Here is a 24,600-nt window from a genome sequence, read left to right on the forward strand (position 1 = left end):
CACAACGATGTTGGCAACTCGCAATTACTAAGAACTTGATAGAATTGACTGAATCCAGTTGACTTCATCGTGAAATTATCAACTCATTTCACACAGAAATCAAACGCGTTATCAAGTGGTGTAAGTAGTAGACCGACAGCGATGATTATTATGCGATAAGGAAACACATAATCACAGTCGACTAATGGAAGGATGGATTTGTTTCAAAGTGCGTTCTAAATGACACTGCAGATATCATATAGTGCTAAGTTAATGTATGTCCTCGCTCTTCATAAATTCTTCGAAACTAATCGTAAAATCGTGAACAGGTATGTGCGCGATTCATTGAATACAAATTAAATCCAATTTCCATAATTACAAAACAATTCATTCATTGAATATCGATGCGTTTCAAAGTTGACAGAATTGAACCAAATCAATTATGGCATGGCTCACTAGACAGACTTTTCAATTGAATGAGTAATTTTTTAACATTCTAATAACTTACGTAAAATAAAAATGTATGGCTCTACAAATTCCTGACAAGATTCAGACACCTGAAGTGAGTAGTATTATGTAAAACACAATTCCTGGATGTCCATTTCAAAACAGAATATCATATGAATTTTATCCAGGATGAATTTATCTCTAAAATGGGAAGAAAGCACACATATTAACTGTGTATTTTTGACAACATTGAATAATCAGCCATATATTCAAACTAAACTCAGGTGAGAATTTACATAAAATTAGCATAACCAGATATACATGATAGGAAATCGTCATTTCCGGATTCAGCTGACATATGGGTTAAATAATTAAATTGAGCATGGTTCAAAGATGTTTCCATGCCGACCAATGCATTGATTTTATTATGATATCCAATATCTAATAGTTGCATCAACTTTTGTCAACTTTCACAAAATACACATTTAAAAAAAAAAAATGTTGATTAAGCCATGTAGGAAATGAGGAAACTATGAAATAATATAAAAGTAAATACAAATGTGCAGAAATAATGCTGTACTAAAGTTTTGGCGGGAAAAATTCTGTTGAAAGGGTAATAACTTGAATAGGATACAGTTTTTTCCATGACATCACTTCAAAGAAGTTACAAAATGAAATCCCCTTTGTGCACAGAGGCGGACATTTATTCGATTTCTGAAGTCATCATTTTTAAGTACTTTTGATAAAGGGTTTGAACTTTCACATTCTGGAATACTGTGTAGGAGGATTGTTTCATTTCTATCGGTTATTTTGATCTTCTGTTGTGTTTCTATTCCTATAACTCATTCCTGGTGACGACCAAGTACAATACATAAGTAAATTTGTGTTTGTATGTGTGTACATTTACAGGGATTTTTTTCTGAAAACAATACAGCTACGAAATTATTTAGTTTATCATTGTGGCATCTCTAATTTAAGCTGTTTTAATTTAGAGGTATCGCAAAGTATTTTAACAGGACATAAGCATATGCTAAATACACGTATCATGTAAATTCGATATTATAATTATTAATTGAACACATCAAGACTGTACCTAACACATTTTACACCATACATTATAGGTAGCATAGATCTTTGGTGCCTTATGTATCAAAAAACAGTAATCTATATTCTATATGCACAGATATCATAAGACAACAGCTGTTTATCATCAATTGACTCTTCCATTTATTGATATTATTGACCAATCTTAGATACTATGATCTAGGTTTGTCCATTGGGTTGTCATATACATGTATGCTATAATTACACACAGATGACAAATACTTGTTTTAGCTGTGATTAGAAACAAATTTATTGCAATATGAACATTTTAATGTTCTCGTTTAAATTTCAAAAATCTTTTTTCTATGGTAATTAATAATTTTGTCCAATTTGCTGTATTATTTATTAACCTTTTCAACACCAGTTCCCCCTTTTCACTACAAATTCACAAAATAATCTGTGCTCTCCTTCAAAAGACTGGGACAAAAATAACCAAATCTTTTGAGTAAAAACTGAAAATTGAATCAAATTTTGTTTGTTGGCTCCAAAATTAGGTTTCATTTCCAGAAATATTGGAGAATATAAGAAAAAAGTGCAGAAAATTCTGGGTGAGAAAGTCTGGTGGTAAAAAGGTTAATTAATCTAATGGAAGTTCATCTAAACCAATAATTACATTGGCTGTACACTAAATCATTGAAATATTACTTATATTGACCATCAACAAATCTCTGTAAATTAAAGTAATTCCACGGGCTACTAATAGAGATCAAATAGAACAGTCTGTGATTTTGTCACACATATGTGCTTCCTCTGAAATCTAGAATGATATACTACAACTAGGTTTTAATGTACATATTGTGAAATCTAGACTGATATGCTACAACTAGGTTTTAATGTACATATTGTAATAATTAAAATTCATATTTATCTAACTTATTGGTAAATTTAGACAAAACAGCACAATTTTGCTGCCAATATTACATCAAAGCCAGTGAATCTAAACTGAATACTGAAACTGAACACTCTCTATTTACTTTATTGGTGTGTGGTTCATCCCTGTATGTATTTTTGTCAGCAATTCTAGGGACTGGAAAAGAATTAAGCTTTAGAAAGATTGTGGGTTATAAGAATATATGAATTGAGTTAAGTTTATAGGTCTTATATACAAAGCAATATTCTTAACAAGAAACTGGAAAAGACATCCATGTTTGACAGTGCTTGTTTTAGAGGGTTTGGATTACAGAGAGTCACCTTAGTTTGCAGAGGTATTTTATAGAAAATTTTATGAGATTGTTTGGTTAAAACATGTTTCATTTTAAATATGTTCCACTGCAACCTTTTGAAATCCAGGCCTGGATGGCACTAATATATAGCTATGACATCATCTTCTCAATATTTGCCACCTATTGTTAACAACAAACATTTTGAAAATATTCATTCATACATCTTTAATATTCAATATATCAATATGTAATAACAAAAAATTATAATAAGTGTCAAAATAATATTAATAATCTGTAAAAAAAAAATATATATAATTTTTATTGCTACATATTTCCATGATTTGATGATTTCGTGAGCAGTTTACCATACATTGATATTTCAAAACTTTAACTATCTAACAGTAAACTAAAAATAGTAACTATTTTTATTTTATTGTCTATATACATGTATACCATGTCGACTTGTACCAATAATAGCATATTACATCATAAAAGTGATGAACTTTAATCGTTCTGTCGTCATAGAAAACAACATCATAAGTATATCATTACTATGTAATTTGAAATGTCTGATTAAAAGCAAGCAATGACACAGATACCAGTATATATGATATGAAATTTATGATTAAAATATGAATATATTAGGGCCAATTTTTAGACATAAAAATATTTTGAAGGTGACTGGATCAACCATTTGAAAGAAGGAAAAACAAAGAAATTATAGAAAAGTGTAATTTTTTGGAAGTCATTTAAATGGTCAACCATTACTGATAATATGCTGAAGAGGTGTACAAGTGAATGCAGGGTGTATTGTTTAATTTTATGTTGACAGGGATTGAACTCCACGGAGATATCAAAAACAATTGCCTTGATGACCAATAAGTTTTCTTCTTATTTGTTATTCCTATATGCCACAGTCCCTCTATATGCTAAGGACATGGTGGCTCACAACTCTGAAATTCAATTCTCAATGACAAGAGACATGTTCAAGTGAAAGCTATAACTCAAAAAAAAAAAAAAAAAAAAAAAAGTACATTCCATGATTATACAAGAATATACAAGTACATTGAACAAATTCAGTGTATGTGATTCTGACTGCAAAAAACATTGGCAAATATCAGAGAAAGAACTAGGAGTGAGCATCGACACACTACTTGGTTGCAACTTTATGCTCAGACCACAATACAAGTTTTATGATTATTTTATTCATAATTTTTACAGCCAATATTTTTGTTGTGTAACATTTAATATTTTGAATATTTTCAGCCACTTTCTCTAATTTTTGTTGTTTTTGGACTAAATGGACATTGTTTTCCACAAACTATGTGTTCTGATCAAAATTTCTAACAAGATGCCAAACAAATTCTGTGGATTCACTTTGTGAAACTTTGACTTTGCTATTAAAAATGTAAATATACCAGGATGTATTTAATAAATCATTATATATATATACAAATGTATATATGCAATGAAGTACTGAGCCAAGGCCATGTCTATCACAACAAACCATGGTATGACATCTACAAGTTGAAACAACATCATCGGTTGGCACCCCTCTGTATATCTCCTAAAATAAGAAGGCTAACATGGATTACACTGAAATATATGAGGGATAGACCATTTGAAAATTTGGGGTAACATGGATAATGTAACAAAAATCTTTTCAAACTAACATTCTAGAAAAAAAGTCACAATGAACTTAGATCAAGTTGTAAAATCAAAATATGATATGCTATTCCGGCTCATTATTTCCAAATGGTCCCCACTTTCCATCACTGGGCCCAAGCACATCGCCTCTTAATGGTGACTGATATCTACTAATATTGAAGCAATCAAAGTTAGAACTGAATAAAACAAACCCGATGAGTGGTGTATTACAAATACATCGACATAAAAGACCTGTAATTTTTTACTAATATTGCAATAAATCATTAGATACATACCGATTGTGTTTTCCCTGTCTAAATCTTCTATGATTAATACTTTCTTTTTTCTACCCATTGCAAGATGTTTTCCTTTTTCAACCCAGTTTTACCGATTTCACCACACCCAGTTAAAAAAGAGCGCAGAACTAAAATTCCAACTGCTATGCAATTCAGAATATCCTACTCACTAAGTGTCATAGGCACTGATGGATTGTAATCTAGCCATGAACTGATCATTCTGTTAATAGGGTGCATAGCCACATACATTGCAGAGCAATTTGAAAAAAAGTTACATTCTACTTTATTTTATGAAACTTTGTAACTGAATTTTTGGAGACGTGTTTAATCAAAAGCGATTTTAATTTCAATATCAAAACAGATACAAACAACTTTAAATGAATAAATTTCCATTCTATCTGTAATCTAGTAGATACCCCACCTGCTGATGAAATGGAATCACCAGACCAAAACAAAAATAGCATGATCTTCCATATTTACCAGCAGCGATGTCAATATGCAAAACACACGCAATGGACATAGCAGAAGATAATTTTAGTCTGAGGTACTGTTCAAACATTGTTTTGCTCAACAATTAACAGGTTTAAAATGGATGATTAGAATCTACTGCTGAAGATACCAGGCTGTATTTATAGTAAGTACATTGGAAATAGAAAAAATAAATATTGTATTGTTTTATTGGTTTTGTCAATTTCATGAAAGATAAAATTCCTGTAATAAGAATGCATGTGTGAATATGGAAATAAATTAATTAATATTTTCAGTTTTTAAATAAATTTTAATATTTGCTGCAATGTACATATTTCTTAATGACAATGGCCTTGATATTATAGTTATGTCAGTTTTGTTATGTCAGACATACATGTGTATGTTTCATTATAAATATCAAGAGATGAAATATGACAGCAATCCAGGGCATGTTTGACGTTGGTATAAATAACACACAAAGTATTTCACAGTGTCTAATTACTGTTAAAAACATTTATTTTCACTGACATTTAGATTCACTATTTTGATGTTTTGAGAAATTTAACTGGGTTTAATGTTCACAAACTTTGCAGGGAGTTACTCTACATGTTCACTTGGATGTAATTTAGCAAATTTTTATTATTAAAGGCCCAACTCATTTGCCCTGGACAAGTGTTTATTGGAGGTGTGGCTGTATAGACTGTATTTACAGAAACTCATAGTATACCGGTATTTACAGGCTGATAACACTAATACCCATATATAAAAGTATAAAGCTAATATGGGACGTGTGTGGCATTGACCATTTCTTTGAATTATATTTATTTCAACAATAGCGTTCATCTGAAATGCAGATCCATTTGCTACCCTTGTCTTGTTAATCTATGTTACCACGGCGAAACATGCATGTATGCCTAGGATGCTGTCATGCTATTGTCAACAATAAAAGAATATTCACTCTATGGCATACACATTTATAGAAGCCAAATATAGAATGACACTCCCATAAATGCTGCTGCTAATACGTTGCAATAGTAAAGATATTAAATTTGAGACAATGCATCATTGTGTGCAAAAACCTGCCACAGACACTTGTAACTCAAAATAAAACTGCTATATGCCGACTAGAGGTGTACATTTCATAATGTGCATGAGGCCGGTTAGACAAGGAAAGTCAGAACTTGTAATATCTAAAATAAATATTTTTGTTCACCTACTGTTAGCGTGACTGTGAAGGCTAGGTTTAGTAGTCACGTTTAACAAATTTAATTTTACCTTTTAGAGAAAACTGGCACATGGTCACATAGTTACAGCATGAATTTGCCATTCTCTTAAACAACTGTACATACAAATCCATGAAGAAGCCAGTAAATTAAATATTTCGTACTGCGTAACATAATTGTTTCATCATCAACCCTAGAGATCATGTGGTTCGAGTCTCATTCCTGTTCCATTTACCGTCATGGGCTGCGTTATTTCCGAAATACGCTTTTTATCACCACATACACGCCCTTGGAACATAACAGTTAACAATAATGAACATGATATTCACTTCATACTTTTTGTAGTGACTTTTTAAAATTGCAAATATGATTTTCATTGTTTACGTTGAATCCGCTACGTGATCATGAGAAAAGCATTAGGAACTGCATAAATGTTTGTGGAGATTGGGTGACGCACCCTATTTCAGTGGCACAACGTCACATGACATTGATTGACAGTAGTTAATTATTCAAACTTAGTAGTGCGTCCCTTTTTCTGGTTTGTTTTTTGACGTTTATCCGACAAAATCTCAACTCGTACACTATTTATTGTCATAAATACTACATACATGTATAATCACTACTGTGATATTCATAGTCACATACACCCTTTTCATAAGTTCGAGAAAATGCGTCTTTACCGGATCTTGGCTGGAGCTCTTTACTACAACGCGACTTGCAAGGAAATAATCTCTATTGTTTAGAAGTGTATTTATAGTATATTTAAGAAAAATAGCGAAATTAAAACTAGTAAATAAAAAATTCATTTACAGTACATAGGGTATACAAAGTCTGCATCATAATGTACATGTAGTTATATGTGTATTTCCCATGAGTTTTAAGAAATTCTTCGAAAAAAAAGAAAAACTCAATTTGAAAATGCAAATTAAAAGAATAGAAAAATAATAAATTTTATGGTAATCAAATAGTTTCAGGTTAAAATAATTATTAACTCTTTTAAAATAATGATCATTTTTTAAAGACAGTTCAAATAAAGAAACCTTTAATATATAGTGGTGACCAGAATCAGATCAACACCTACCAACCAAATACCAAAGTTTGCATGCCTTTTGAAAGAAAACTAGTCTATTATTCAAAGATCAGTAAGATAAGAGAGACTTTTGCAAAGAGACAAACATCTCATTAGTATTCTCTTGGTGTAGTATTAAGTCATCGCTTCGATATCAATACTAAATACATTCCATTGACAACAGCTGCACAAGTCAAATCATCAAACGTCACAAATATATATCTACAATTTTTTTAAATTCAGCTGAAATATATATTAACTGAGAGGTATGAATGCACAAAAAACAGAGAACCCCAAACTCTCAAATATTCAAGCCATAGAGAATAAGTGTTGGCACAGAGGTAAAACATGACCTTTAAAAATGATTTCATTCACTCAAGTTTGCGTGAAGCTACTTCTAGTTGCCATGATCACCACCTGTCATATTAATACAAAAATATTAATTTTATACACGCAAGGCACATTTGCTACCTCAATTTAAAAAGAAACTTATACTTCAAATAGAAATGAAATACAAGTAATATATCCTGAAACAGAGAGATAATTTAAAGCCACAGGGCAGAAATGAAATCCTGTTGAATGGTGGCGCCCTCTAGTGGTGAGATTAGATATCAAATTTGCTTTTGATTTATTTGTTTCATCTTTAAGTAAATCTTGGTTAACGTCAATTTCAGTATTTTTATAGAAATTCACCAGTTTGAATCCCACTGCATAGTTTAAATTGGATTAGTCGAAAATGATTTTACAATGTACAAAACTGTACATATAACAATGTTTTGTTGTATAAATGACACAAAGGTCAACCTAAAGACATTTAACGGTATCATCACTAAAAATATATAAATGTCACATGCCTGTGCTGATACAGGAGAAAATGATAAGAAAGCTTCATTTGTTATTTACTGTGATTTTATACATGTACTGTACTTTTCATTGAGACACCAATGGCACATAGTACATTGCCAGTATATTTATAGTGTTGAACCCCAAAGCTATTGTTTTTAATTTAAATTAAATAATTGAATTAAATTGAATAAATATATCAATCTTAATGACAAGAATACACAAGAGATCAGTTATATTTTACATTCTATTTTAGGTTGAAAACATACATTTGTAAAAAAATTATTTCAATATCTGTTTAAATTATGTGCATTTACAAAAAAAAAATCCTGTGGTGAGTACTTCGCCAGCTTATCTATTATACCTTCACACTGAATAAAGAAAACAAGCCTCATCAACATATTTTAATATGTCATTTATACATAAAGAAAATAGTATCCACATAGTCTCCATACTATACTATGTACTACATAGTAATATATTTCTTATAAAGGCGATAACTGAGTAACCATGCAACATTAAGAATTTGTGAATACATAGTATGTCTTATATATCATATAGATAGCCCACAGTGCAAAGCAGCAAATACATATTATTAGATTTTGTGGTTCTATGCAGAATTGTTTAACAATACTGTAAAAGCACAGACTAAATAATTGGTGACTGAGGCACTGGTTGTTTGGAAACAATCACTGCACTAAAGTTTTCAATAGAAAAGCAGCCTTTCTATCATACATACTGTTAGTGTGCAGTACTATAAAGCCACTGATTAAGAGACGGTTTGTAAACATGTAGTAGTGTGTGTGTGGTATTTATTGGTCTGTAACGCACCATGAAATCGACACAATACACTGTACAATAGATTGCATTTAACACAGCATGGCATGGCAACCAGTGATACAGTGAAACATCTTAATCAAGTTGGCTTTAATGAATAATGGTTGCTGTGGCAAGAATAATACACGTACGAGAACTCTCACCAACTAATAATATAATAAAACACTGAACCTACAATTATAACTGCTGTATTTGATTTTGAGAATATAATTTCAAATACAATCTTAAACTGAATTTTACAATGATATATCTAGAATTACTCTATATTCAAATTTGTAATATGCTTATATAATCCCAACTTATTTTCTCTTAGAATGACGTCAGCAGACATGAGTGATTACCACCAGTGTTATATCAATCTGAGCCTACTCTCGCAGTAATCATATTGTGGGATTATATAATTATCACATGCATATTTCCACAGTCCGATAAAGTGCAAAGGCGGAGTGTTGACAGAGGAACTATTGCTGAAATAACACTGAATACAAATAAATCATTACGTGCACTTTGCATCTTAATTTTGTTGACTCAGCAGTCTATTTCATGTGAATGCCTTATGCATAGTGTGTGGTGATTCTACTCAAATTCGCTAGAATTTCAACCAAGTTATTCAGGGGTACTGGATAATAATTCTGATTATACATGTCATGTACACACTTGCGTTTGCCCAAATGATCTATGGTTACCACAATGCATAGTTACTGGACTGTATATAAACCTGGGAGCACCAGACATTCTTCAGGCAGTGTGTACATATGTACAATGAAAACAAATTTGGTGATGTTATGGGTTTTTTAATCTGCCCTGTATAACATCACAGTGTGGTGACGCAAGTTATGCATCTGATAATGAACGCTATCAAAAGTGAACACTAATTATACTGTCTAGACAGTTTACTTGTCGGTTTATGCTAGGTACCGGTAATTACAAGATTTGATGATTTTGTAGCATTCATGGAGACAAAATATTGTGAAAATTGCTGACACACTGTGATGTATGACAACTGAAAACTTTTCACTGATACAAAATTTCATGAGTTTCACTGATGCACAAAATTTGCCTCTCATAAAATTGAAGCGGTTTATGTTTGTTTATACATTGTATGTTTCCTGTTTTATACTCAATAAGTTTAAATTTGCACAAGTTTCAGATCTGTAATTAAACCATGATTGCGTTATTTAAAACATTATTCAATAGTACATGTATGTGTAATAATTTGCTATGAACACTGTTAAAGGGTAGTGGTCACCACAATATGGGTCCCATACTACGCATAGCAACAAATATGCATGTGATTTAATGTGTTAATTATACAACATTTGAATGTAGCTGTCATAATTAAAACATGCAGATCTGATACTTGAATTCATTAATTTCCAATCAGATCTTGAGACCCTGGAAGAGACTGAATAAACATGATTTCAGAATCTATGAAGAAGACAGTCTCTGTGTCACTTGAGAGCACATCAATCAGGTAAAAAAAAAACTGCTTCCATTCCAGATATTAAAGAGAAGAGACATGGTATCTGAGATCTGTGGAAATTCAATAACAATTTCTTGTTTAAAGATCTTGATATGCAAACAAGCAGCCTATCGGCTAAGATAGCTCCGCTGTTAGCAATGCACATTTCAATTAAAGAACTGAAGACATCATTAGAAAATGAACAATATGTATAGTATCAAAGCAATCGGACTTACAGTTTTTAACAAGAAGTCGAAAATATCACTTTCTACCAAAAATGACAAAAATATTCACCAAAATTAGAGAATTGAAGATATCATCATGAAATGAACAAATCTGAGAAAGGTCTACATGTAGTATCTATATATGTAATATCAAAGCAATTGAACTATTGGTTTTTAACAAGAAGTCGAAAATATCACTTTTTACCAAAAATTACAAAAATATTCACCAAAATTAGAGAATTGAAGACATCATCACAAAATGAACAAATCTGAGAGAGGTCCACATGTAGTACCTATATATGTAATATCAAAGCAATCGGACTTGCGGTTTTTAACAAGAAGTCGAAAATATCACTTTTTACCAAAAATTACAAAAATATTCACCAAAATTAAAGAATTGAAGATATCATCACGAAATGAACAAATCTGAGAGAGGTCCACATGTAGTACCTATATATGTAGTATCAAAGCAATTGGACTTGCGGTTTTTAACAAGAAGTCGAAAATATCACTTTCTACCAAAAATGACAAAAATATTCACCAAAATTAGAGAATTAAAGATATCATTACAAAATGAACAAATCTGAGAGAGGTCCACATGTAGTACTTATATATGTAATATCAAAGCAATTGCACTTGCGGTTTTTAACAAGAAGTCGAAAATATCACTTTTTACCAAAAATGACAAAAATATTCACTAAAATTAGAGAATTGAAAATATCAACATGAAATGAACAAACCTAAGAGAGGTCTACCCAAGGTACATATACACCAAGTATCAAAGCATTCAGGCTTGTAGTTTTCAAGAAGAAGTCGAAAAAGTAAAACATTGACACGGACGACGACGGACAATCACTCATATGATAAGCTCCGCTCGACAAAGTCGACAGCGGAGCTAAAGATTGCAGCATGACCTTATTTATATAAATGTAAAAATCGGAGGGGATATTTATGGGATCGTTTTATTTCCATACTATATCAGATATGCATATAAACTATGGAGCCGAGTATTGGTTATACCTGATGTTACTCTGAGATGCTAATGTACTGAGCATAAATGACCTGAGGATCATGTGACAAATTTAACCAATATTGGTTATTCAGAATTTGAAAAATCAAAACAAATATTGACAAATTAATTTCCTGATTTCCTGTATAAACTATGATCACGATGGACTACATGTACAAAGCATTGAACATGTTTTATGACTAGGAAAACCGTTAAAAATCTAAAAAATTCTGCCCTCTATTCAGACTGCTGAGACGTGTATCGATATACTAGTAGTGGTTGTCATTATGTGTGCACCGAAAGGATAAGATTGACGTTGTTTGATTATAAAGAAAGTTTCTTTTTCTAATCGGATTAAAATTGTCTGCCGTAAAGAAATCTCCCCATTGCTATACAAAGAAAGAAAGTACTGAATGAACAAACTAAACTAATTTAATCTCATTATCTTTTAAAAGTACCCGAAATAACAAAATTTCAATTCAGAACTTTCTATTTACTAGTGGAATATAAATATCTTTTAACAACCATGGACAAAGTAAGCTGAATGACTGTAGCGAGGTATCTTTGTACTACGATACACAATCACTTCAAAGGTGTGGAAATAAACAATTTAAATAAAAGAAATTGATCAATAGATATCCAGGTCTTTTCAAGAGTGTTGTGTATCGTCTCTAAGGGAACTAGCATACAGTTACATGTACAGTGGGGATAGAATATAGCCTCTAATGATTCTGACTGCATTTTTCACTTGAGATAGCATGTGAACACCAGAAAAATTTAAATAATGTAACTTGTTGACTCAATTGAAGGCAAGTTTAATGTCTCAATTCATCTGTCTTGGCAAAATAGGAATTGTTTATTTCACTTCACATTGCAGCCATTGCAGGGTAAATAAATACTCGTACTTGATTGGCTGCATGAGGAAAATAGTTGACTGACAGACAATAGTTGTGTTCACACACAGCTCCTTGGCACAGACTAAGAAACTGCAAATTCAAGCTAGATCTGACCTGTTTTTAAGGTCTAGATTCTAAGCATGGACTAACGAACTGTGCATGAACGGTCTGCTGCTAAGTGCCAGCACGGTTACTAGTAAGTAGTTAGTAACCGTGGTGCCAGCTAGAATAATTAAAACATGGCAAAATACTATAGTTGTATTTATTGTTCATTTAAAACATTTACTATTATATTCATAATCATTCATTTTAGTATATCATTTAATTTTCGACATGACAAACAATTAACATCAATGTATCCAGAGATATTGTTAGTGATGAGTGGTATAAATGAACACTATACGTTCTAGGTGTTAATGTCATGTGGTATAATGGAACACTATACGTTCTAGGTGTTAATGTCATGTGGTATAATGGAACACTATACATTCTAGGTGTTAATGTCATGTGGTATAATGGAACACTATACATTCTAGACATTAGTCACATGTTGTATAATGGAACACTATACATTCTAGGTGTTAATGTCATGTGGTATAATGGAACACTATACGTTCTAGGTATTAATGTCATGTGGTATAATAGAACACTATACGTTCTAGGTGTTAATGTCATGTGGTATAATGGAACACTATACGTTCTAGGTGTTAATGTCATGTGGTATAATGGAACACTATACATTCTAGGTGTTAATGTCATGTAGTATAATGGAACACTATACGTTCTAGGTGTTAATGTCATGTGGTATAATAGAACACTATACGTTCTAGGTGTTAATGTCATGTGGTATAATGGAACACTATACATTCTAGGTGTTAATGTCATGTGGTATAATGGAACACTATACATTCTAGGTGTTAGTCACATGTGGTATAATGGAACACTATACGTTCTAGGTGTTAATGTCATGTGGTATAATGGAACACTATACATTCTAGACATTAGTCACATGTGGTATAATGGAACACTATACATTCTAGGTGTTAATGTCATGTGGTATAATGGAACACTATACGTTCTAGGTATTAATGTCATGTGGTATAATAGAACACTATACGTTCTAGGTGTTAATGTCATGTGGTATAATGGAACACTATACGTTCTAGGTGTTAATGTCATGTGGTATAATGGAACACTATACATTCTAGGTGTTAATGTCATGTAGTATAATGGAACACTATACGTTCTAGGTGTTAATGTCATGTGGTATAATAGAACACTATACATTCTAGGTGTTAATGTCATGTGGTATAATGGAACACTATACATTCTAGGTGTTAATGTCATGTGGTATAATGGAACACTATACATTCTAGGTGTTAGTCACATGTGGTATAATGTAACACTATACGTTCTAGGTGTTAATGTCATGTGGTATAATGGAACACTATACATTCTAGACATTAGTCACATGTGGTATAATGGAACACTACACATTCTAGGTGTTAATGTCATGTGGTATAATGGAACACTATACATTCTAGGTGTTAATGTCATGTGGTATAATGGAACACTATACATTCTAGGTGTTAATGTCATGTGGTATAATGGAACACTATACATTCTAGGCATTAGTCACATGTGGTATAATGGAACACTATACATTCTAGGTGTTAATGTCATGTGGTATAATGGAACACTATACGTTCTAGGTGTTAATGTCATGTGGTATAATGGAACACTATACATTCTAGGTGTTAATGTCATGTGGCATAATGGAACACTATACATTCTAGGTGTTAATGTCATGTGGTATAATGGAACACTATACGTTCTAGGTGTTAATGTCATATGGTATAATGGAACACTATACGTTCTAGGCGTTAGTGTCATGTGGTATAATGGAACACTATACATTCTAGGTGTTAATGTCATGTGGTATAATGGAACACTATACATTCTAGGTGTTAATGTCATGTGGTATAATGGAACACTATACTTTCTAGGTGTTAATGTCATGTGGTATAATGGAACACTACATTCTAGGTGTTAATGTCATGTGGTATAATGGAACACTATACATTCTAGGCGTTAGTCACATGTGGTATAATGGAACACTATACATTCTAGGCGTTAGCCACATGTGGTATAATGGAACACTATATACATTCAAGGTGTTAATATCATGTGGTATAAATGAACACTATACATTCTAGGTGTTAATGGCATGGTGTACAATGGAACACTACATTCTAAGTGTTAATCACATGAGGTATAGAACACAACACGGATTCTAATTCTAATATAACTATTACCGGTAACAGTAATACGCAATGTATACTGCCCTCTATCAATAAAATTTAACAAATGTTTAGCATAAAAATATAATAGCAATATGTACGATGTCTCGTGAGCAGCTGACTACCATAACATTAAAATTTAATCAATAATTATAAATCACAAAAGGAAGGTACACAGGAAGTAAGTGTTGACCTCATATTTAGGTCAAGAAAGAAACATGTATCAAGGATTTGTCACTTTCTTTCTGTAAATTATTGATGTGTATTCATAGGGTGGTGATCGTCGCACAGAGCGTTTTTGAATTTCATGTAAACAAATAATGTATCCGACACGTGTTGTATACAGGGTGTGGTGCAACGACAACCGCCTTTAAAATTATTTTGTAAGCTAATGTATTCTTTATGTTGGTAGTTTTGATCAACATCATCGGTGACACCAGCCAATGGAAGCCTCTGAAGTCATTTCAGCCTATAATATTAAAGTGACATCTATAGGCCTTAACAGGTTTTATTTAAACACCCTCAGAATGCTAAAGTCAACTTCCAAACAATAAAAACCCATACTTTTTATCATATTTTCCCCAAAATTATAATCAAGATCTGTCGTCAAAAGGGAAATCTGCAAAAGTAAATTATACAAAAATATATAAAAATATAAATTTGGTGCAAAAACAGTTAAAGTTGAAAAAGAATAATGTTTTAGATGATTTAGGAACAAATGGCCATTTTTTTCTATACAATACGAAAACAAAAATTATGTAGATTTAATTTTGTGAAAGGGAACCAACGTTAACCAACCAAAGGGTTGATGTGTTTATATCAGCTGAGGTAATTGTAAAAAAAAATCTCTAGGTTTGGCTCTACCTCATTAGTCACACTGGGGCAGTATAGTTCAATGATTGACATGCCATATATGATTGTTATCAAATGATGAACAGCCATCTTGGAATCCAGTTCAATCCAGTATTTAAAGTAGGGCCATTTAAATATCCATATTTTTTCACATGTACATTACAGCATGAAAACAGGTACTGAACGCTGGTATATATGTATCTTCCGCAGAAATATAAGTAGCATATAGAGTATAAACTCAATGATTTATTAACAAAGTTTTGTCTGTCCACACTACAAACATCAATGGGTTGATCCTCAATATTTGCAACTTTTTAATATGATGTACTTCTACATGTAAATTCTCCGATGGCGACGTATATAAATCAAAAATAGAATCTACTGTATGCTATATCAATAAACATACCACGTCTATATCTGAATGGTTTACCTGCAATGTTTGTTAACAAGCATATTCCAAGCGGTAAAATTTGTTTCACGGAATGCGATTCCACTAATATCAAACAGGAAATGCAAAGTTTCCATGCTTGAGTCAATAGCTTAGTCTGCTCTACAGTAGTTAAATTATAATATCTTTTTAATAGATATTGTTGTGTTATGTACTGTTCTCATTTATTGTCTACTTATTGTAAGAAACATATCAACCATGTCTGCATTGCCTGTAACAACATCTTTATAATTTTGCTTGGACTCAATTGTAATTTTAATATGAGGAAGTGTTTTAGAAATAACTATATTTAGTAGGTTTGAGTGTACCCGAAAGGAAGACAATGGTGAATTTTATATGAGAATTTCTAAAAGTAATAATAGATTGATTAAATTTGCCTCATCCCCTAGCATTCTTAAGCTACAGTAAGATTTTCGACCGCTGGATGGCTGTTTGAGTGTGTGTGTTATTTCTTTTTTTCTGCTTTGTCATCCTGTGTTTATTTATATTTATAAGCCTGTTCTTGAAAATTATTATTAAACTGTGACATATTTTGCCTTTTGTCAAAATGAGTCATAAAAGCAATTATTGGTGTATGTGCACTTCGATTAGAGATGCGCTTTTAATAGAACAAATACATTTACATGTTTTTTTTTATTTACACAATTTGTTAATTTCTCTTGACAGCAATAAATTTATTTTAATCATTACAAGATAACCCAGTAGTCAGTAATATTAAAGTTATTAGTGAAGATAAATGGTTCTATAATTAAAACTGTAACAATCAAATTCTGGTCTTATAAACTCTATTAACCATTGAACCAATGTATAGTCTAATTGTTTCCAGTGTACAGACAGAGATACATCAATATGATGCATTGAAATGAGTTTTTAAGACCATCTCATTATTTCCAGACTACTTCAGACAGACAATAAAAGCTTTGTCGGGATTGTTATTTCTTTAATATGTATACATCTCGAAGGCATGGTTAAAGCAAATTTATCCCAAAAATTACAAAAAAACAAAACATGACATTACTTTGTGCCAAAACTTATTTTGAAATATTTCAATAATATAGAATAGAATGACTGGCTACCAGCCATTGTGGAAATATTCATTTGTTTAAAAAATTTTGTGTGGAGAATATTTAAATAACAAAAGCGGTGGAGAAACTGTACATGTACTATTAGTAGTCTGAATAACAACAACAGATGGCACAAAATACCTAGCATATTTGTGGAATGCTTTATTTGTTTTATATGCACATTAAACAGGTATTTATGTACGACGTTGATTACACGTATACTGACGTATTATGTCACCCTGATTACAATGGACACATTAGTTCAACAGGTAATTCTTAAAAGCCGGATACTGTAGAATTAGTAGTTCATAATTTCTACTCAGTTTGATATGATATTTATTTTAAATTATTCATTGCAAAATGTTATATAAAATACTTGCATCTTAAAACAGAAAAAAATGGCCAGATTGTGGAAAAGTTGCACTATGAGTATATTATACTACACTGTAAACATATTATAGCACTCATTCAATTAAATTTCATAATAAAACGCTACCAATAATGATATTGACTTACTAATACCAATAATAATAATGTATTCACAATAATAATTCTGAGAATCTATTTCAATACATTAATGACCTGGATCAAACTTTATGTTTCTATAAATTTTCAAAAACTGTAACTATAGGTGTTACATATGTCACTAGAACACATTCATTCATTCATTCCCGATAAATTCTATGCTGACTTATAATTTGGATGATCAACAAAATGAGATCCTAGTTAACTTTTTCCCAGATAATATTTAATAATTATTCCTTTTTTCATATATTATATTTATTAAGTGCTGGTACATTTTTTTAAATTTGGAAATCATGAAAACCTGCATAATTTAAAAATTTTAAAAACGTTACCCACTAATAAATAATTAAAAATAAAATATATTAATTAAATAGCTATTTCAAAAACAAACAAATTTACTTTAATCAGAATGGGTGGTCAATTAAAACTGAAATAGTCTGTAATCTTATCTTGTCTAACCATACTTGGATAACATACAAGTTATCTTTGAGAACATGTCTGATGTCACTTAGTCTCCACTGAAAATCATGACTTTATTAAAATCAATATAAGTACTTATCTGATTAATACAGTTTATGCAATTAAGAGTTAAACCTTGTGAATATATATATTCCTTTGACCCAACAAAGATCACTATAACTTACAGTGTCAGTCTAGGTTCATTAAACTCACCGGTATCATGTTCAAAGCCAGGGATCAATTAAGGATATGAAGTCCATTAACTTGGATGACAAACTTGACTCCTTGCATCGTGTAGGTATTTACTCAACAGTTCAAGATATTTTTTGGAAATCTTTGGCTAGAGATTTTAAGTACTCACATGAGTAACACAGTATAGTAAATAATAATGAAAAATAACAAACTTGTTAATTAGGTCCTATTAATTAATAATAGTCTAAAAATAATCTATCTAGCAAGCATTTTAGCATGAGGAAAAAAAATTATGCGTGTATATGGACTGTATATTCAATAGTCATTTATTAATGGAAAGAGTAGTGTAAGAAAAATTAGTCTCCGTAATCATACAAAGAAAAAAAAGGAATCAATATTTTAACAGAACAAGATAAAGAATCCTCAGAGGTATGTGGTTTTCAATAAATACAATTATATAGGTGGGTCAAACATGACATTAAAATAGATGACAATTATAATTCCCTATTCTTTTCAAAGGATGCCACTGCGCAAAATAAACAAACTGGAAAAATATGCGAATACAGGTTATTATTGTTCCTCAAAAAAAAAAAAAAACTGGTACAGAAACAACAAGAGCAATATGATTCAAGGAATTTACACTTTGCAAGCAAAATAAACAACAATATCTCACAAACAACATAACAAATACATTGTAAGATAGACAGCTTCCACCTTTGAGGGCAATAGACACATTATCAACCATAGAACGAAGTTGCCTAGCTTCACAACATTAAGAACTGGTCATAGTGCAATCACTTAAAAAGAAATCAATATACACAATGCTGTATAATAGTAGATCACCCTATATCCCTGAAACTTGGAGTGTGGGTGTGACACTGGGCGTATAAAGTAAAAACACCAAATGCTCATTTCAATATAAATAACTAGACAGCACAGTTTACTTTAATTTCAAGAAAATTTTCTTGCAGTGGTTTGTGAAGGCAATGTGATCATGAATAAAATATTTGCTGCAGGTACAAACAAATTATTTATTTATTTCACATATCACTTTAATCTGGAACAGCCAGCTTTATCTGGAACAGCCAGCTTTATCTGGAACAGCCAGCTTTATCTGGAACAGCCAGCTTTATCTGGAACAGCTAGCTTTATCTGGAACAGCCAGCTTTATCTGGAACAGCCAGCTTTATCTGGAACAGCCAGCTTTATCTGGAACAGCCAGCTTTATCTGGAACAGTCAGCTTTATCTGGAACAGCCAGCTTTATCTGGAACAGCCAGCTTTATCTGGAACAGCCAGCTTTATCTGGAACAGCCAACTCAAACTCGCAACCTTTCTGATGCAAGACGAACACGCTGCTCAACAAATTGCACCACACCAACATCATTATTACATACTCTAATTGTCTCAACAAGCATCACTTAATTCCATAAGTTGTGATATTAGTAAGGAGACAATTTAATCATCATCCAAGCATATAAACATTGTACAATTATAGACCAGGTAATATCAAACACATATATGAACATACAGTTAATAAGTAGGTAAAAAAATTACAATACTGAATCAGCTGTACATTAGAGTACACTTCTATTAATCAATAACTGACTACTATACGTTACTTTCAGAAGAAACATCGTAGATTTTTTTTTGAATTTTTCGAGTCAATGATAATTGTATAATTTTAGTGATAGTTTCAGTAGGTTGATCAAGATAGGGGGTCACAGCGACTTTTGCTTTACAAATTCTCTCAAATTACATCATCATATTTGCTCCATAAATTTTAGTGATCTACGTGCTTACAGAGATGACAAGAGGTATTTCTATGATCTGAGATCAAGCATACAAAAAATGCAAGTTTTGGTTGACGTGACATGTACGGTATAAATTGTTTTCATTACAACAACTCCTGTCATGCATTGCTGTTCTGAATTCTGCTTCAGGAGTGTGCTAAACACAACTAAACTAGGAAGTTGTAATGTTTGATTTTCACTTGAATGCAGTGGTAACATGTGTAACATGGTCGTCCTATAAATTTGAAAGTGAAGAACCGATTCGCTATATGGGTAACATCTGAAGATTCTGGTGTGCATCTCAGATTAATCTAATGGGAAATTTGTAACATTGAATATTGATTTTATAGTCAGTGCATCTTCAATCGTTGAACAGAGAATTGTTTGTGTGATTTCAGTGGCTTGATGACACCCTAAGATGCTGAAAACTATCCCAATCAAATCTACAAAACCGCTTGATGATGTACGGCTATTGCCAAAGCTGATACCTTGCGAATTTAATACAGTACACATAATACTCAACATATAAAAAAACTAAGACAAAATTTTCCTGACAATACAACTCTATTCAAAGATGGATGCAGCTGAAATACTTTTGACGAAGAAATACCTGAAAAAGTTTTTTGACCAATTTTCACTTCAAAATTTACCCTCTCGGGTACCCCTCACTTTATTTGCTCTTTTTCATATATTTGATGGAACCTTTGTAGTGGTTTTTAACTGCATTATTTTTTAATTGTTTGTTGTTAGTATGTGGATTGTTTATTTGTTATAATCAATTGTAGTGAGCAATACTGTATTTGTTCTATGTGTAGAGCATGGCTTACATGACAAGTGTGTCATTGGTCAAAATAAGTCATATTTTAATAATTCACTATGTATTAAACACAATGTTTGGGTCATGTGCATTTCTATTCAAAGCGGTAAAGCATATTTGATTCTGTGTGCATGTAGGCAGAATGGCAGTATATTTTATTAATTAATGGAATATTTGAAGATTTAGTGTTCCATTGCTTTCGCACAGACTACAAGTGCAAGATTTTCTTTAAAATCAACAGCTTGGCAAAATATCTTTTTATGGGGGGGGGGGGGGGTAGAATCACAGGTAGCACATAATGATTTGTACCACTCAACACAAAAAAACTTAGCAATTGTGCATTGACAAAGGGATGGTGTTACTAGAGTGTTTTGTTCTCTCTATAACCCTCGTCTCAAGTGGCCTCTCTCAGTTGCTTTAAATAAATACCACACCGTGCAAATTCACTTGCACACCTTATTCCCAGGGGTGTGATAACACACTAAAACTGTAGGTGTACTTGAGCCACTGCTAAATCTTTTAATTTCATTATTTACGATTTCATTTAGTCATTCTTAGTAGCAATACTGAGGGATGCACCAACTTCTTGTGGGTTAGAATGAATGGTGCATCAAGTGAAAAAAATATAAAAAATAATTTTAGTATATTATATGCATCTTTATATTTATCCTTATTATCTTCTACAACCTGACAGCAAAGTTACTTAAAATACAATTGTATAAACAGTGAACAATGGTTTCCAATGAGTCCCATGTTATACTAGAATGACAGCTATATCCCATTGAATATCGCATGCCATTCTATCTCAAAATAGCTTGGGTCGTTCTAACCCAATTTTATAAAACTTAGCTTGAGCCTGTAGTCTAAATCAGACTCAGTCCTAATGTGGTTCAAAGTGAGCAACCACAACTGAGTCAATTATCTACATACAACCAACTAGTTTTTGATTTTATTCACAAAAAGTGTTGCCAGTGCAAGATGTTAATTTCATGCCTAACCACAGGGCAACAAATTACAATTCTCTCTCCTTCAACTATAAATGCTCAACTCATTTCATTTCACAAGTTGTTGAGACAAGTTGACTGTCAGCATTATTGATCCATTAAAACAGACTACTAAAGTCTCTCATAATAAAAGTTCAAGTCACAACACTCCATACATGGATTGAAGTTAAGTATTTTTCACATAGTTGTCATATATCGCATATACTCATCAAGCAATGAGATTGTTAACATTTCAGTACAGCTGTCAATCACACACTGCAGGGGTCATGTGACACAGTACAACTGTGGTCAGACTGTGGTTGGAAAACAACATGTGACATCAATTGATATGTTAGAATTCTCAAGTTAAGTTCCTTTGGAATTGAACATGCACCAAGATGTATATAGTTTCATACAGAATCAATGAGTTAGTGAAAGTTCCATTTCTATACCCATTCTTCAATATAAATAAAAAAGTAACTTGATATACTTTATACCACAATCAATAACAAAGAGTTGGTTTCTTACTATTCTACCAAGACCAGGTGTAACTGTTGTTTTAGAGGAGTTGTTCAGTCTGAAGACAGAGAAAAGCTTATGTTTATGTTTACTATACATGTGGCATAATTAATACTAGTTCAAAGGTCAATGATGCCAACAGCTTGGACACTGAGAGATTTAATGGTGACTTTTGCAATGTGCGCTTGAGTGTAACACCCACTTTTGCAATGTGCACCTGAGTGTAACGCCCGCCATCGCCACTCGCCATCAACATCCGCCATCGACATCGAAACAAACAGGTTAATTATACAGGGAAATGATAGATGGCATCAATCAATCACAGAATTAGGGGGTCAGAATAGATGAGCCGCAACAACAAAAAGGTAGCAAATTAGCAAAAATTGCAAACTAAGCGTACATGTACTAAACGTACATGTTTTTAGATTTGTTGAAACTACAATTTAATTTCAGTTTTATACTGTACAACTTCACATGACCATGCCATGACAATTTATCATTATTTGTCGCAATATTCATGAATGTGCAACCAGTAAATCTTATCACGATCAATAAATTTGTCTGAATATTATAAAAAAAAAATTCACCTAATTCAATGGACAGAAAAAACACTTTGTATCCTAGCAATGAATGCAGTTATTTTGGCAACCTTGTTTTCAGTGGATTGAAACCTGATATAAATTTATTGCTATATGCTACAAACCATAATAAGCACAGATCACGGTTACTAGTGCACAGATATAGGTTGAATAAAGGACAAGAGACAATAAAAATGTTTGGTTATGACACTGTAAAATAAACCAGAAATCACACATGTCATCTGTCATGATAAATAGTACTACTAAAGATTTCAAAATCCACATATGGAGCATTACGACTAAAATGTGCTATAGTTGATGATAGTTTTTATCTACCGGTAACCCTGAAAGTACAGCAAGTTAATTTGTGATACAACTCAACTAGTGAGAACACTAAATTTACTGTAAACTCTTGTATGCGCCTTGCGGGAATAACATTTTTTGAAAGACTCATTGAAATCTTGACTGTTAAAAATTACGCTAAATTAAAGTAGGTTACAGTACAGATGCATGATGGGATATGCACAAATTAACTGATGCATGATGGAGTATTTTTTGATACATGATGGGTACACTGAATTTACTGTTGCATGATGGGATATACTGAGTTTAAACTGATGCATGATGGGACATGTATATCTACAGCAATGAAAAGCTTGTAACGAGTGCCATACATGTACAAAGTGATTAGCTGACAGCAGAGAGGTAATTAAATTGTCCTGCCTGTTTGGCAGTTATAAACAACATAATCATAAACAACTAAGATTTATTTGATCGCACCATTCAATCACAAAGAAATAAGCTTGAAATCTGATTTGCATGAGAATGTACAGCTGACCATGCGTCACTGGTCACCACAGTCATACATGTCATGTACCAATGATAAAAGAATGAAATATGGCTTTTCTGAAGCGTGTCCATGTCAGCCACATGTATACAGCTTAACCTTCAAATTATGCACTTATTTATAATTACCAACAAGTGTGACCTGTGGTATGGCCAAGTAAAATGAAATGCACAAAATTTCAATGAACCATGTGCAAGTACAATTCGTCCAACTCTTCAGTTTGCATGGATAAAAACTCTGGAATTCAAGATGCGAATATTCCAAATAATCCCCTATTAATACAATCAGCACAAGGGAAATCCCTTCGCAGGGACAAGACATGTAAATACAATATTGAACTAGAGGGAATACAAACAGTTATTAAACAAACTAACTACATAGCCCTAAGATTACAAACTATCAAGTCTCCAGGGAGTTTTGAAAGTTCAATTCTCATGCAGAAGCTGAAAAGGAATGTCTCAGGCTGCTAAACACCAATAAACACAAATCAAGCTTATTATAATAATTTGATACCACAATCTTTGATGTACAATTTATTTGTATGTATTATTTATTAA

The 24,600-nt window shown here is 32.1% G+C and overlaps 1 protein-coding gene and 1 long non-coding RNA gene across 8 annotated transcripts in view; one reads left to right on the forward strand and one right to left on the reverse strand.

Annotated features, from left to right (window-relative positions):
* LOC102805379 (actin-binding LIM protein 1-like) overlaps window positions 1-24,600 on the reverse strand; it is a 104,705-nt gene that overhangs the window by 64,978 nt on the left and 15,127 nt on the right. For 5 of the 7 annotated variants that reach the window (XR_014930729.1, XM_085504491.1, XM_085504493.1 and 2 more), the window contains exon 1: window positions 4,637-4,847. The exons of 1 other annotated variant lie outside the window; for it this stretch is intronic. Coding sequence is in view for 5 of the 6 variants with exons in the window: in XM_085504491.1 (XP_085360617.1) it covers window positions 4,637-4,694 (58 nt within the window). In the remaining variant the exon portion in view is untranslated. Of the gene's footprint in view, window positions 1-4,636; window positions 4,848-24,600 lie in introns of those variants that run through there. One more of the 7 variants, XM_085504495.1, reaches the window with a different exon arrangement.
* Window positions 5,122-9,594, forward strand: LOC144344588 (uncharacterized). Its single transcript, XR_013419213.2, has 2 exons — window positions 5,122-5,270; window positions 9,390-9,594. It is a non-coding gene; the product is annotated as an uncharacterized LOC144344588 (long non-coding RNA).

The sequence above is a fragment of the Saccoglossus kowalevskii genome, chromosome 10 (genome assembly GCF_978046115.1).
Source record: "Saccoglossus kowalevskii chromosome 10, keSacKowa6.1, whole genome shotgun sequence".
Classification (NCBI taxonomy): Eukaryota; Metazoa; Hemichordata; class Enteropneusta; family Harrimaniidae; genus Saccoglossus; species Saccoglossus kowalevskii.